Below are 16,424 nucleotides of genomic sequence, written 5' to 3' on the forward strand. Positions count from 1 at the left end.
GGGGTCTCGAAGAGTCAGATACAACTGAAATAACTGAACAAAAAAATCTGCCAACAAGAACATTTGGAAAACTTTAACAATAAGGATTTCTGCTTTTGTTTGGACTTGATGAAGGACATCTTTCATCACCTTAGGATAAAACCTGTTTCCCGGTCTAAACACTCCTCCATGCCAATATTTAGCCCAATGCTAAATAAAGTTATCTATAGTCTCTTCTCTAGGAATCTTGTGTGACTTAGTCTAATGAGAGACACATTTTTGGTTTCCTTAATAAATGTATCTTGACATTATGAAATGCAAAATGGATAATTTTGATTACATTAAATTAAGAAGTATCTGTACAAATAAAGCCAATGTATCCAAGATTAAGAGGGAAGTGGAAAATTGGGAAAGAATTTTTATAACCAGTCTCTCTGATAAAGGCCTCATTTCTAAAACATACAGAGAATTGATTCAAATCTATAAGAATACAAGTCATTTGGGGTGGCTAGGTGGCGCAATGAATAGAGCACCAGCCCTGGAGTCAGGAGGACCTGAGTTCAAATCCGGCCTCAGACACAACACAAAAACTAGCCATGTGACCTTGGGCAAGTCATTTAACCCCAACTGCTCTCCAAAAAAGCAAAAAAAAAGGAATACAAGTCATTCCCCAATTGATAAATGGTCAAAGGATATGAGCAAGCAGTTTTCAGAGGACAAAACTAAAGATATCTATAAGCATATGAAAAAATGCTCTAACTCATTACTGATTAGAGAAGTGCGACGACAAAACAAGAAAATGATAAATGCTAGAGAGGATGTGGAAAAACTGGAACACTAATGCATTGTTGGTGGAGTTGTGAACTGATTCAGCCATTCTGGAAAGTAATCTGGAACTATGCCCAAAGGGCTCTAAAAAAGTGCATACCCTTTGACCCAGCAAAACAACTTCTAGGGCTGTATACCAAAGAGATCAAAGAAGTGGGAAAAGGATCTGTATGTACAAAAAATATTTATAGCAGCTCTTTTTGTGGTGGCAAAGAATTGGAAATCAAGGAGATGCCCATCAATTAGGGAATGGCTAGACATGTGGTATATGAATGTAATAGAATACTATTGTGCTACAAGAAATGAGGAGTAGATGGATTTCATAATAACCTGGAGAGACTTATATAAACTGATGCTGAGTGAGGAGAGCAGAACCAGGAGAACTTTGTACACAACTACAGACACAACATATATGTGACAACTAACTCTGATAGACTAGTCTCCTCTCAGCAATGCAAGGTTATAAGACAACTCCAAAAGACTCATGATTTAAAGGGATAGCCACACCCAGAGAAAGAGCTACAGAGTCTGAATGCAGATTGAAGCAAACTACTCGCTTTCTCTTTTTGTTTTGTTTCTTCTTTCTCATTGTTCACACTATTGGATATAATCCTTTACAACTTGACTAATGTTTAATGTGAAGGTATTTGTATATCCTATATTTGATTACATGCCTTGGAGGAATCGGGGGCGGGAAGAGAGAGGAGAGGGAGGGGAAGAAAATTAGAAACTCAAGGGATTGTGGAACTAAATGTCCTAAACTAAAAGTAAACAAATAAATTTTAAAAAAGTAAAAATAAATACAGCTTGATCTTATATTCTCAATACTCCGTGAATCATATAACCATAAAGATGTGATCTGGTATAGAAAATAATGTGCACAATCTATACTCATTTCTCATGTTTTTAATCAGATACCCTTTAACACATGGATACAAAACTCAAATCTTATAATAATAAGAAAGCAGAAATATTAGTAGTCTTTTAAAAAAAAAAACACTACCAGTGACCTTTTGCACTCTTGGGATTCTTTCCTATGAGACAATCTGAGGATTTATTCTTGAATGCCTTTAAATTTGTCTGACAGCTAAAATAAATTTCGTCAGTATTTATAAAAACCACTAAGTTCAGAGACAGAAAATAAGCTCAAATTCTAGTTTGCTATTTGCAACAAAGTGTGATTGTGCCCAACTTTTAGCTAGATCTTAGAGGGGAGGTCCGGTTTTTTATTTCCGCTTCACTACATACTAATTGCTTTTTTGCAAATGAGTTTGTACTTTAACCCAGTGTTGCCCTCTAATAGGCAAGGGCAGGCTTGCTGGCTGAGTTAGTTTCCGGGCTATTTCTACCTATCATTGTAACAAATGTTTTCCATTGGTTATGCCTGTCTAGGAAAAAGTGATAGTTAAAATCTTTATTTCTATTAATTTTTTCAGAGTCAAAAGCTTATTTTAAAAAGTTGGGTTGAAGTTGCTTTAATTGTGAAGTGTTATTATCTGTAACCATTCACTTTCTGTGAATGACAGTCAAATTCTTTTTTTCCTCCCATTTGGTGCATCCAACGTCCAGCACTTCTAAAGGTTTCTTAATTGCTTGTAAGGTTCTGTATTCTTATCTCTTTTTGTCAAACTCTATTTTCTTTATCCTCCTCTAGAAGTGGTCCCTTAGGACCACTTTTCCAAGTATCAGAGTACAAGCTGACTTAATTTGGAGGATCCTGTCAAACAAATCCTATGGGAGATGTGAAAGAATTCTTTCCCTTAAGGAATATATCATCTGTGGGGAAGATAATTTATATATACAAAATAAGGTAGTATAAGATAGCAAGTGTCATAAACATGGCACAAACATTCTTGAGTGTAGAGATGGAAAAGATAATTTCTGCAGACGAGGGAAGGATCAGTGAAAGCTTAACAGAGGAAGTAACAGTCTGAGCTAATCTTTGAAAAATAGATATAATTTCCATGGGCAGAGATGAGTTGGTTTAACTACCCAGAAATGAAAAAAAACTTGAGCACTAGGGTTATTAATTCATGACATTACACAACATTTTGAAAAGAATCTTTTAGGGCGGCTAGGTGGCACAGTGAATAGAGCACCAGCCCTGGAGTCAGAAGGACCTGAGTTCAAATCTGGCCTCACACACTTTACACACACACAAAAAAAAAACTAGCTGTGTGACCTTGGGGCAAGTCACTCAACCCCAACCGCCCTCCAAAAAGCAAAAAAAAAAAAGAATCTTTTATCTTGTATAACATGAAATTTCTGAAGCTTAAACACTGACCACCCAAAGAAAGACACAAAGTTCCAACACAAATCTGCTCAATGTCTGGATGTGCAGAAGAATTCAGTATCACTTACAGATTAACCAAAGATATGTTTAAAAGAAAACAACCTAAAAAAACCTGAAAATTAGACACACAACTAAGATGAGGAAATATTCTCAGTGACAGTCAGACAGTTATCATGAACAGAGAAAGAAAAGCCACTTCTGAAAGACAGTAACAGTAATATCCTCCAATAGTAAAGTCCTCAGATTTTTGTGGGTTTCCAAGATAGCAGATACAAATCATTTGACAGCTACAATTTACAAGAACACTGGCAAGCCAACACATCTGAATGTAGCAGAGAAGATACCAACTTAAGAGAAAGTAAAAAAGAACAAGGCAGCAAGGCGGTGAAAAGGATAGAGTGCCAGGTGTGGAGTGTAGAGGACCTAAGTTCAAATCCAGCCTCAGATACTACCTATGTGACCCTGGGCAAGTCCCTTAACCTTGTTTACCTCAGTTCCTCAATCTGTAAAATGAGCTGGAGAAGAAAATGGCAAACTACGCCAGTATCTTTGCCAAAAAAACCCCAAATGGGGTCATGAAGAATTAAATACAACTGAACAACAACACTGGAAGGCATCTATCTTTGACCAGGTTGTTAAGACATTTGCCATTGCTGAAAATATTGTCCCTCCTCCCTCCAAGAGGACCATCTCAATAACAAAGAATTTTTTAAAATATTTAATTCCAGGGCGGCTAGGTGGCGCAGTGAATAGAGCAGCGGCCCTGGAGTCCAGAGGACCTGAGTTCAAATCCAGCCTCAGACACTTAACACAAAAAACTAGCTGTGTGACCTTGGGCAAGTCACTTAACCTCAATTGCCCTACCTTCCGCCCTCCAAAAAACAAATTTACTTCCTATATTTTGATTTTTTAATACCACCTAAATTTCCCCCATATCCTTTTTCTCCTCCCGCCCCACCCTCCTGCCTTAGCCATCCTCATATAATAAAGATTTCTTTTTAAAGGGGGAAGGGGAATCAGCAAAACCAATCAATACACCAAAAAAAGAAAAATCTGTTTCACATCTACAGACCTCCCACCTCTGCATATGAGTGGAAGGGAAGATGTCTTTTCATATTTTTTCTTTGGGGCTATGCTTATACTTGTGATTTTTGCTACATTAACTTATGATTGCTTTGTGGTTATTTGTCCACTTAAATTAAGTTATATATATTGGCTCTGCTTATTTCATTTTGCATTAATTCATCTGAGTCTTTCTATAACTCTCAGTATTGATATTCATCACTTCTCACAACACAATAATATTCCATTACATTCATGTACCATAACGTATTTTAGCTATTCCCCAATCAATGGGCACTATTTTGCTTTCAGGTCTTTGCTGCCACAAGAAGTCCTGCTACAAATATTTTGGTGTACCTGAGAATTTCCTTTTTATCAATACTTCCTTGGAGGATATATGCCTGGGGCAAAAGATGTAGACATCTCTCTTCCCATTTTACTTGCATAATCCCAAAATTACTGTACTACTTTACAGCTCCACCAACAATGTATTAGTTCTTAGCTACTACTCCAACATTAATTATTCCCATCATTTTAATCTGTGTCAGAAATGTTTTGATTTTTTAAAATTTCTATCACCATTAGTGATTTGGAGCATTCTTTCATGTTTGTTAACAGTTTGCAATTTTTTTTTTAAGCAATCGGGGTTAAGTAACTTGCTCAAGGTTACATGGCCAGTTATTTCTGGGTGTGGTGCTAAGTATCTGAGCTCAGAATTGATCCCCAGGTCATCCCGACACTGGAGCCGATGCTCTTACTCGTTGTGCTACCTGGCCGCCCCTTATTTTTTTGTTTGTTTTGTTTTTTGCTTTTTTGGAGGGCAATTGAGGTTGTGACTTGCCCAAGGTCACACAGCTAGTTTTTGTGTTGTGTCTGAGACCAGATTTGAACTTAGGTCCTCCTGACTCCAGGGTCGGTGCTCTATTCACTGTGCCACCTAGCCTCCACCAATTTTTTTTTTTTTTGAGAACGGCTTGTTCATATCTTTTGATCACATATGTGGGGAGAATAGTTTTTGGTTTTCCATATTTCTTTTAATTGTCTATATGTTCTAGATACTTTTAAAATCACATTCAAGATATTTGATCAAAAGAAACATTTCCCATTTGAACACTTCCTTTCTTCTTATCCTAGATGCACTAATTTTGTGCAGAAGTTTTTTTGGTTTCATCAAAGTGATCTACTTTATATTTTGCAATTGCCTCTATTCCTTGTTTAGTTAAGAATGTATCTCCTAATCCTAACTATGAAAGTTATATTATCTCCTCTTTAATGTTTTTATGGTATGATCATTAGTAGTCAGGATGAATATACAGTGTGAATTTATTGTGGAATATGATGTTAAGATGTTGGTTTATGCTAGTTTTTGCAAGATAGTAGAAAAAATGGTTTATTAATGACTTTTCTTCTTAGTTATTCTTAAGATCCCCCAAAAGGGTCTTAAAAGTCTTCCAAGGATGAAAATACACACTTTTCTTTCCTGCTTATAGAGTTGAGGTCTATCGCTGTGGAATACTAAATAGATTCTCAGACTCAGTTTATATACGGCATAATTTTTCTGAACTGCATTCCCCTCCCCACTTGTTTTATTCATTGCAAGGGATAGTTCACTGGCTAGGAAGGGGTAAAATCAAGGAGAGAGTGAAGGCGAAGGCAAAAAGAGGTGGGAGATGGAGCATTATATATGAGAAATAACGAGGCCAGTTTGGTTGAACTGCAACATTTCCAGAAGGAAATAATGTGTAATGAGGATGAAGAGGTACACTGGTATCTAAATTATCTGAGACAAAGTAAAATAATTAAAATTATCAATTTGTACAATACAATAAAATGTACAATTCCTTGCATCTTTTAAAAACCTAATATGCCACAATCACTTGTTTTATAGAAGTAGACATTGAGTTCACAAGATTTTGACACACTCTTTAACCCTTCATTATGAAACCATACTTTTATAACACTGGATATTCAACAAAACTTTGACAATTTCCAAGTCTTTTCTAGTCTTGATTTCAGCATACAAGTTTTCAATGGGGCTTACATAAGGGGAGCTTCCAGAATACTGAAGCATAAGTATTTCAAACTCTTAGATAAATTTCTTAACCTTTCATAATGTGTGACACAATACAAAGCCACGCTGCGGTGTTCCATATAATTTTGGAATTTTTGTATTTCAACATGAATTTAATTCTTCAGTTATCAGAATTAATCATTCCTTAATGGGGAAATGATTTGCAGGTCCATTATTAGTAAAAAATTCCAATGTGTAATGATGATGATACTTAGATTTCACAGGCTCACTTGAACATCTGACAATTATTTGGCATTGCCTTAAATAAAAAAGTGAAGTTTTTTTAAATTTTTAATACTCCAATCTTTGTACTGTTTCATTCATGCCAGTATTTTTTCTTCACTGCAATTTTTAAAAAACTGGTCTTCTCAATGTTAAGCAACTTCAAAAAGCCTATACTATACAGTAAAGCAAGGGTTCTTAATCTGGAATCCATTAACTTGTTTTCTTAATATTCTGATAATAGTATTTCAATATAATTGACTTCCTTTGTAATCCTATGTATTTTATTTTATGCATTTAAAAATATTCTGACAAAGGACTAATAAGCCTCACCAGACTGTCAAATGGGTTCATAACACACATACAAAAAGTTAAAAATCCTCTTAGCCGCCACATCTCTTTGGAGGCCTGTGCTTATTTTCTGGGGACTAATTAAGCTGTTTTGCAGCAATAACTTATCATTTCTCAGCATTACCATTTTTAATGCTACTTCCCCACACCAAAAACCACTGCAATATCCCTAAACAAATCATTCAAGTGTGCTCTGTAAGTTATTCTACATATTTCCTTGGAATAATATCCATTTTTTAAAACCACAGGAATAAAAACACAACAAAAGAGAGCAATGAAATGTCTGTGTGGAATGAAATCTAGTATTTAACTGTTAGAGCACAAATTTAAAGTGAATAAACCAGCTCGGTTTGTTGCACCTGGTCAGGGTCAGACATTCTGAGTCAGGCCACAGTGAGAAGTAGCAAATATGCATGGTCTTTGCAAATGCAACAAAATGAAACCATATCAACTTTCTTCTTGTCACAAGTAATTTGCACCGCACCCCCCACAGAGATTGGAGACAGATTATGACAGGCTTTGAATGTTTAAACACAGGAGTTTATACTTAGCTCTAGAGGTAAAAGAAAACAAATTCACCCTTATCAAACTGTTTCTGTTTCAAGTGACTTATGTATAAACCACATGGCAGCATGGGAGTGGGTGGGACAAAGAAATCTCAAATAAATTCAAAGCCTTTAGAATCAATCAAAATTGAAAAAAGTTTGCACCCCATGCCACAACTATTAAATATCTAGGTACTAATGATGAATTATTTTCACAGAGACTTACCAACAGGCTAAGATACAAAAGCCAGTGAAGAGAATGATAGGAATAGGGTAAGATGCACAAAAAAGCCCGTGGCTATAAAATGCCCGCGATATCTTGTCACGCAGCCTTTCAGTCAGGGTCATCCTCAGCTCATGTCACCTTGTTGCCATCACGGAATTCAACAGGCGGTTAGCCAGGTACACTGTGGGTGGGACTGATGTTAAATACCATCTGTGGAAATGGAATCTGGAGAGGACAAGAAGAGAGAAACAACCCAATTAGCACAGAATAGTCCTTAAATAGCTAACTGGCTACAGCTGAAATAGCTGGTTACAAATCAGAATATTCAGTAAGCTGACCAGTTATGTATCATCACTGAAATTGGTCCCATTATTTAGTGTTTTAAGACACTAAAGGTTAATCAACTGAATTGCTATACCAGGGTTTTAGGAATAAGTTTTATAAAGTTCTTAGTTACTTTTTTCTATGCCTACTTTTCTACTTTATTCAAAGAAATTGGGTAATTTCTCTCTAATCTGCTTCTTTAGGTCTTTCTACATTTCACAGGCCCTACTGTAGGACATATTGTGATAGTAATGGCAATTAAAGATTCCCCTGTATTGGCTTGGTTTTCAAATTGATTGTGTTAAAACCCAGAGTTTGTTAATCCCACCTGTGGGATGGGCTTGTTGATGTGAAAAGAAAGTCCTGAATTGGGAGGAGCTGGTGACGTAGATTTGGAGACACAAGAGAGAGGCGGAAGATCTTTTTTGGTAGCAGCACCTCGTGGAGAGAAGAGAGACTAAGAGAATTGCTGGTGGCCGCTTTGAATTGCCCTGGACTTTTGAGACCTGCCCCCTGAGCTGCCAAGGACTGAGGAGACATGGCTGTTTTGCTGGTACTTTGTCTGTCTGTTTTGATGTTATTTTGCCAGATTTGTCCACTGGTAAAAGACTGTCCTTTTGTTGAAGAAGTCCTGGAACCTGGCTGTTCGCTAAGAAGGCCTGAGACTGTCCTGCAGACAGAGAGTGAATACTGTCCACTGGTGAGGGACAGTACTGTTGTTGCGGGGGTCTGGAGACTGTCCGGCAGACAGAGTGAGTACTGTCCACTGGTGAGGGACAGTGCTGTTGTTGCAGGGGTCTGGGAGCCTTTCTGTTGGTTCAGAAGCCCTGAAGAAGGATTTTCTTGTTGTATGTTTACAGAAATCCTGGGAGAGGGCTTTGCTAATGTGTTCAGGGGTTCTAGGACTGTTCTACAGACAGAGGATAAATTCATGAAGGGACTGGCAATGTATCTTATGGCCTTGCTAAGCCTTGTCTCCCCAGGAACTAAGACTGCTGAGAACTTGCCTCGTGTCAAGATGAAGAAAAGACCTCCATTTGGGTATTAAGTGCTGTGTTTAAACTTGATGTAACTCTGGGGTAGATTCAATTGTGATCCTAGGGGTGGGGAACTTTTGACCTTATTGTGCTCTGTGATTGACAAATGAAGGTACTTTACCTATGTTTGGAAACTAATCTCCATTTGAGAAGAGGGGTTTTGTGGTGGACTTAATTAAGGTATAGCCTAGGGATGGAGTAGTATTTAGAACAGGGACTTTGTAATTGATTGAATGATTGGAAGATCCTGGGGTGGGGTAGTACTTGGAGATTATTTAATCACGCTTAGTAAATGCTGTATTTTGAATGATGTCATGTTTTGATCTTCTCTGTTCTGGGTTTGTTACTGAATAAAATAGAGAGCACATATGCTGGTATTTTGAACCTGGGAAGTTGCCTTTGCTTGGTATTACATTACACATATATCCCTTGCTCTTGCCAAAAAAAGAAAAAAAAACCTGGCCCATCTCCTTTTCTGATGATGCACTCCCTCTGTGATATCCTATGTTCAACACATGAAACAAAGAAGTAGGTAGTACAAAAACTACTCCCACTTTAAAGATAGGAAAAACCGAGGATCAAAACAATTAAGTAATTTGTTTACAATAACAATTAAGAGTTAGAGGCAGAACTTGAACCCAGGTCTTTAGACACCAACACTAGTGCTCTTTTTATCACATCAGCAAGAAAGGATGGAAATAAACAGATTTCTCTAGCTCATGTACCTTCCAATGAACCACAGTTCATCTCACTAGCGGGTGAGATTCAAAGTCTGACAAAGGAGCTTACAGTCTACTGGTGGTGGGAGGGTAATACAACATGTACACAAAAGCAAATTCAGGGTAACATGGAGAAGCGAACCGGCAACAAACAACTGATGGCTTCTGAGTGGAAGAAGATCCTTAGGTCAGTCTTTTTTATTTGCTTGCTTGCTTGGTGTTTTATTTTTTCCCAGTTGCATGTAAAAACCATTATTAACATTGTGTGGGGTACAGAGACCCTAACCCAAATTGACTACTGGGAGACCTCTCAAAGTGAAGGTAGAAAGTTTTATTAGAATCTCGTGAGAAGCAGGCGGTCCAGTCACTGGGAAATCCAGGGAGAGGAGGCTGCCCCACAAAAGCAGAAGCTGGGTTAGACAAGGATTACCCGACCCTCCCAAACATTAACCTAATTATTACTAATGAGGCTCTAATTTTGTTAGATAACATACATAATACATGAGGTCCACTATGCAAGCGCAGTAACAACTTCAGAATACTGAACCCTCTACAAGCCAACTAGATTGTGTCCTTATCTGGGCCTGAGTGTCCCAAGGCTTTCTGATTGGTCAAATCCACCTGCTGCTGCCAGCTCCTTTTATTCTACATTATTTCATTTTTAGTATTATCTAGGAGTTCTCTGGGAACTCAACTTCTTCCCAAGGCTTCTGTCTGGTACTTTTTATCAGTAAGTCTTGTTTCAGCAATTCTTGCAGTTCTACAGAAACTTAACCCTTTGCTATCTCTCACACTACCATTCCTTTCCCCAAACTAAAAACTTTACCTCTAATTTGGTCTCAATAGTTAATACAATCAATTGTATTAATACTAAATAGCTCTTACATTACCTTGAAATATATAACAACTTAAATATATATATGGGGAAACAATACTGAACTTAGTTACAAAATATAAGGAAGTAATAAGAATATATATGTTCAGAATTGGGAAACTTCACTGTAAGTTATCCCTCACAACATTCATTTTTAAAACTGAGTTACAAATTCTCTCTCTTCCCCACTCCTCACCCCTCTTACTGAGAAGGGAAACAACTTAATATAGGTTATACCTGTGTAGTAATGCAAAGCATATTTCCATATTAGTCATGTTGTGAAAGAAAACATATACCAAAAAAAACAAAAAAAAGTGTTTCAATCTGTATTCAGACACAGTTCTTTTTTTATTTAAATTTATTTATTTTTAGTTTTCAACATTCATTTCCATAAGATTTTGAGTTACAATCTTTTCTCCCCATCTTTCCCTTACCTCCCACCCCAAAATAGCAAATCTACTGAACACCTCTCCCCCTAATCTGTTCTCTCTTATATCCTCCCCCATGACCCCCCTAACTTTCTAATAGGGCAAGATGGATTTCTATACCCCAGTGCCTGTATATCTTATTTCCCAGTTACATGTAAAAAAAAATTTTTTTTAACATTTGTTTTTAAAACTTTGAGTTGTAGATTTTTTCACTTCTTCCCTCCTCACCCGCCCCCACTGGGAAGATAAGCAATTCAATATAGGCTGTCCAGGTGTTGTTACCCAAATCATTTCCATAGTAGTTATTTTGTGAAAGACTATATTTCCCTCCATCCTATCCTGCCCCCCACTTAATTCTATTTTCTCTTTTGACCCTATCCCTTTTCAAAAATGTTTGCTTCTAACTACCTCTCCCCCAATCTGCCCTCCCTTCTATCATCCCCTCTCTTATCCCTAACACCCCTATTTTCCTGCAGGGTAAGATACCCAATTGAGCCTGTATGTTATTCCCTTAGGCCAAACTCAATGGGAATAAGGTTGTCCCATTCCCTTTCACCTTCCTGCTCCATTTCTCTTTTTCCCTCCATTTCTCTTGCCTCATATATGAGATAATTTACCCTAATAAATGTCTCCCTTTCTCCCTCTCCCAATTAATTCCTCTCTCACCTCTTAATTTTATATTTTAGATATCCCTTCATATTCAACTCATCCTGTGCCCTGACTACGTATACACGAACATACACATGCCCACACTCACATATATATTTATATACACATACACCATCCCATATACACATATATATATGTATGCATACATATATACATATATATTCCCTTCAACTATCCTCATACTGAGAAAAGTCTTATGAGTTACAATTATTGTTTTTCCATGTAGGAATATAAATAGTTCAACTTTAGTAAGTTCCTTATGATTTATTTTTCCTGTTTGCCTTATGCTTCTCTTGCTTCTTGTATTTGAAAGTCACATTTTCTGTTCAGCTCTGGTTTTTTTATCAAGAATGCTTGAAAATCCTCTATTTCATTGAACGACCATATTTTCCCCTGTAACATTACACTCAGTTTTGCTGGGTAGGTGATTCTTGGTTTTAGTCCTAGCTCCTTTAAACCTCCGGAATATGATATTCTAAGCCCTTTGATCCCTTAGTGTAGAAGCTGCTACATGTTGTGTTATCCTGACTGTTTCCACAATACTCAAATTGTTTCTTCCTGAGGCGCAGTGAGTAAAGTGCCAGCCCCGGAGTTGGGAGGACCTGAGTTCGGGTCCGGCCTAAGACACTTAACACAAAAAAACTAGCTGTGTAACTTTGGGCAAGTTACTTAACTTAACCCCAATTGCCTTCCAAAAGGCTTGTTTTTTCCTGACTGTTTGCAGTATTTTCTCCTTGACCTGGGAACTCTGGAATTTGGCTATAATATTCCTAGGAGTTTTCTTTTGGGTATCTTTTTCCAGAAGCGATCAGTGAATTCTTTCAATTTCTATTTTGCCTTCTGGTTCCAAAACATCAGGGAAATTTTGCTTGATAATTTCTTGAAAGATGGTGTCTAGGCTCTTTTTTTGATCATGGCTTTCAGGTAGTCCAATAATTTTTAAATTATCTTTCCTGGATCTATTTTCTAGGTCAGTGGTTTTTCCAATGAGATATTTCACACTGCCTATTTTTTTTTTCATTTGTTTGGATCTGTTTTATATGATCTTGATTTCTCATAAAGTCATTAGCTTCCATTTGCTCCAAGCTAATTTTGAAGGAATTATTCTCTTCAGTGAGTTTGAAATTCCTTTTCCATCTGGGAAATTCAGCTTCTTAAGGCATTCTTCTCCTCATTGGCTTTTTGGGCCTCTTTTGCCACTTGAGTTAGTCTATTTTTTAAGGTGTTATTTTCTTCAGTGTATTTTTGGATCTCCTTTAGCAGACTGCTGACAAGCTTTTCTTGCATCATTCTCACTTCTCTTCCCAATTTTTCCTCCACTTCTCTTACTTGATTTTCAAAATCCTTTTTGAGCTCCTACATGGCCTGTAATCAGTTCATATTTTTCTTGGAGGCTTTTGAGGCAGGAGTTCTGACTTTGCTGTCTTTCTCCCGCTCCATGCCTTGATCCTTTCTATCCTCAAAAAAGGATTCTATGGTCTGTTTGTGCTTCCTCTGCTTGTTAATATTGCCAGCCAATTACTTGACTTTTGAGCTCTCTGCCATGGTAGAACTCTGCTTCCAGAATGAAGAGAGCTATGTCCCAAAACACTGGGGTTTTTGCAGCTGCCAGAACTATTAGGAGAGTGCCCTAACTGCAGCCCCCACAAGCTCTGGCTCACTGGCCACACACCCCAGGACCACCACCCAAGACCACAACCCAGATCCAAGCAGGTAAAAGCAAAAGCGATTACCCTCTGAATGGTTGCTTGGTCCCCCTACCATCTGCCATACCTCTGATGTTTCTGGCCCTGGGGGAGGGGCTGGACTGCATTCCAACAGAGTTCCACACTGACCTTTTACTTTATCTTTGGTGTTTATGGGTTGAGAAGTCTAGAAACCGCCACTGCTGCTGGTGATTCACTCTCTTGAAGTCTGCTCTGGCCACCGCTGGTTGGGGCCACCGTGGGGCCATAACCTTGCGACTCACAAGGGACTGCACTCGGCTCCCAGCCCAGTGAGATAGACCTTTCCTGTGTGGCCTTCCAGGCTGCCTTCAGAGGGAGATTTGTTTCTCTCTGTTTCTTTGTGGGCTCTGTAGCTCTAAAGTTTGTTTAGGGTCTTTTTTTACATGTATTGGAAGTGAATGGGGCAGGAGCTCACACCAAGTTTGTGCTTCTCCTCTGCCATCTTGGCTCTGCCCCCTAGAATCTACTATCAGTTCTTTCTCTGGGAATGGATAACATTTTTTCATTTTAAATCCTTCAGGGTTTTCTTAGATCGTTGTATTGCTGAAAATAATCAAAGCTGATCATCTTACAATATTGCTGTCACTTTGCATCAGCTAATCCAAGTCTTTTCAACTTTTTCTGAGAGCATCCTGCTCATCATTTCTTATAGTACAATAATATTCCATCACAATCACATACCACAATTTGTTAAGCCATTCCCCAATTGATGGGAATCTCCTCAATTTCCAATTCTTTGGCACCAGAAAATAGCTGCTATAAATATTTTTGCATATATAGGTCCTTTTCCTTTTGTTTTTTTTTGTCTCTTTGGGGATACAGACCTAGTAAATGGTATTGCTAGGTTAAAGGAAATGTGTGGCTTTATAGCCTTTTGCGCACAGTTACAAATTGCTCTACAGAATGGTTGAATCAGGTCACAATTCCACCAACAGTATATTAATGTCTCATTTTTCCAACATCCCCTCCAATATTTGTCATTTTCCTTTTCTGTCTTATTAGCCAATCTAATAAATAGGAGGTAGTACCTCAAAATTGTTTTAATTTGCCCTAGGGGCAGCTACGTGGCACAGTGAATAGAGTACTGGCCCTGGAGTCAGGAGGACCTGAGTTCAAATCCAGCCTCAGACACTTGATGATACTTACTAGCTGTGTCACCTTAGGCAAGTCACTTAACCCCCAGTACCTTGCCTTCCCCCCTCCAAAAAAAAAAAAAAGAATAATTTGCATTTCACTACTGCAATAAATAGTGATTTAGAGCATTTTTTTAATATGGCTATGGATAGCTTTGATTACTTCATCGGAAAACTGTTCATATCTTTTGATCATTTACCAACTGGGGAATGACTCTTTTATTTGACTCAGTTCTCTAGATGTTTGAGAAATGAGGCCAAAAACTTGATTCAAAATTTTTTTCACAGTTATGACTGCTAACTCTATTTCTTTCCATCCTATTTCTCCTTCTGCTTCTTCTATTCTGTCTCCTTTCACCCTGTCCCTCCTCAAAATTGTATTGCTTCTGACTACTATCTCTGTCAATCTGCTCTCCCTTTTATCACCCTCTCCCCTTCTCTTATCCCCTCTTCCCCCCGCCACTTTCCTGTAGGGTAAGATAAATTTCTATAGCCAATTGAGTGTGTATGTTATTCCCTCTTTCAGACAATTCTGATGAGAGTAAGGTTCACTCATTCCTCCTCATTCCCCACCCCCTTCCTCTCTACTGCAAAAGCTTTTCCTTGACTCTTTTATGTGAGATAACTTGCCCCATTCTTCCTTTCCTTTTCCCTTTCTCCCAATGCATTCCTCTAACTCATTTTTTTTTAGATATCATCCCTTCATATTCAACTCACACCTATGCTCTGTCTATATATAATCCTTCCACCTGCCCTAATAATGAGAAAGTTCTTGTGACTTACAAGTATCATCTTCCCATGTAGGAATGTAAACAGTTTAACCTTACTAAGTTCCTAATGATTTAGCTTTCCTGTTTACCTTTTTATGCTTCCCTTAAGTCTTATACCTCAAAGACAAATTCTCTATTGAGTTCTGGTCTTTTCATCAAGAATGCTAGAAAATCCTCTATGTCACTGAACATCCATTTCCCCCCCCCCCCCCGAATTATTACACTCAGTTTTGCTGGGTAAGTGATTCTTAGCTATAATCAACTCCTTTGCCCTCTGGAATATCATATTCCAACCAATCTTTTAATGTAGAAACTATTAAATCTTGTATTATCCTGACTCTGGCACCACAATACCTTAATTGTTTCTTTCTGGCTGCTTGCAATATTTCCTCCTTGACCTGGGAGCTCTGGAATTTGGTTAAAATATTCCTGAGAGTTTTCATTTTGGGATCTCTTTCAGGAAATAACTGGTGGGTTCTTTCCATTTCTATTTTACCTTCTGGTTCTAGAATATCAAGGCAGTTTTCCTTGATAATTTCTTGAAAGATGCTATCTATGCTCTTTTTTTTATCATGGATTTCAGGTAGTCCAATAATTTTTAAATTATCTCTCCTGGATCTATTTTCTAAGTCAGTTATTTTTCCAATGAACTATTTCACATTGTCTTCTATTTTTTCATCCTTTTGGTTTTGTTTTATTGTTCCTGATTTCTCATAAAGTCATTAGCTTCCATTTGCTTAATTCTCTTTTTAAGAAATTATTTTCTAAGGGGCAGCTAGGTGGCACAGTGAGTAAAGCGCTGGCCCCGGAGTCAGGAGGACCAAAGTTCAGTTCCGACCTGAGACACAACATCCACACACACAAAAAAAAAAACTAGCCATGTAACCTTGGGCAAGTTATCCCCAGTTGCCCTCCAAAAGGCAAAAAAAAAAAAACAACATATATATATATTTTGTTCCTCTTTTCCTATTTGGCCAATTCTACTTTTCAATGCATTCTTCTTATTGGTTTTTTTGCACCTCTTTTACCATTTGGCCTAGTCTGTTTTTTTAAGTTATTTTCTTCAGTATTTTTCGCATGTGTCTCCTTTACCAAAATGCTGACTCATTTTTCATGATTTTCTTGCATCACTCTCATTTCTCTTGACAATTTTTCCTCTACTTCTC

At 37.7% G+C, this 16,424-nt stretch overlaps 1 protein-coding gene across 2 annotated transcripts in view; it reads right to left on the bottom strand.

Moving 5' to 3' along the window:
• The window catches only part of SCAP (SREBF chaperone), a 108,289-nt gene that overhangs the window by 51,655 nt on the left and 40,210 nt on the right, over positions 1-16,424 (bottom strand). For both annotated transcript variants that reach the window (XM_069095922.1, XM_069095923.1), the window contains exon 2: positions 7,578-7,802. In XM_069095922.1, coding sequence (XP_068952023.1) covers positions 7,578-7,699 — 122 coding nt within the window. In that variant the 5' untranslated portion in view covers positions 7,700-7,802. The remainder of the gene's footprint in view (positions 1-7,577; positions 7,803-16,424) is intronic.

Source organism: Petaurus breviceps, unplaced genomic scaffold, assembly GCF_028583685.1.
Source record: "Petaurus breviceps papuanus isolate PSGF00001 unplaced genomic scaffold, PetGlider_PUasm1.0 227, whole genome shotgun sequence".
Lineage (NCBI taxonomy): Eukaryota > Metazoa > Chordata > Mammalia > Diprotodontia > Petauridae > Petaurus > Petaurus breviceps.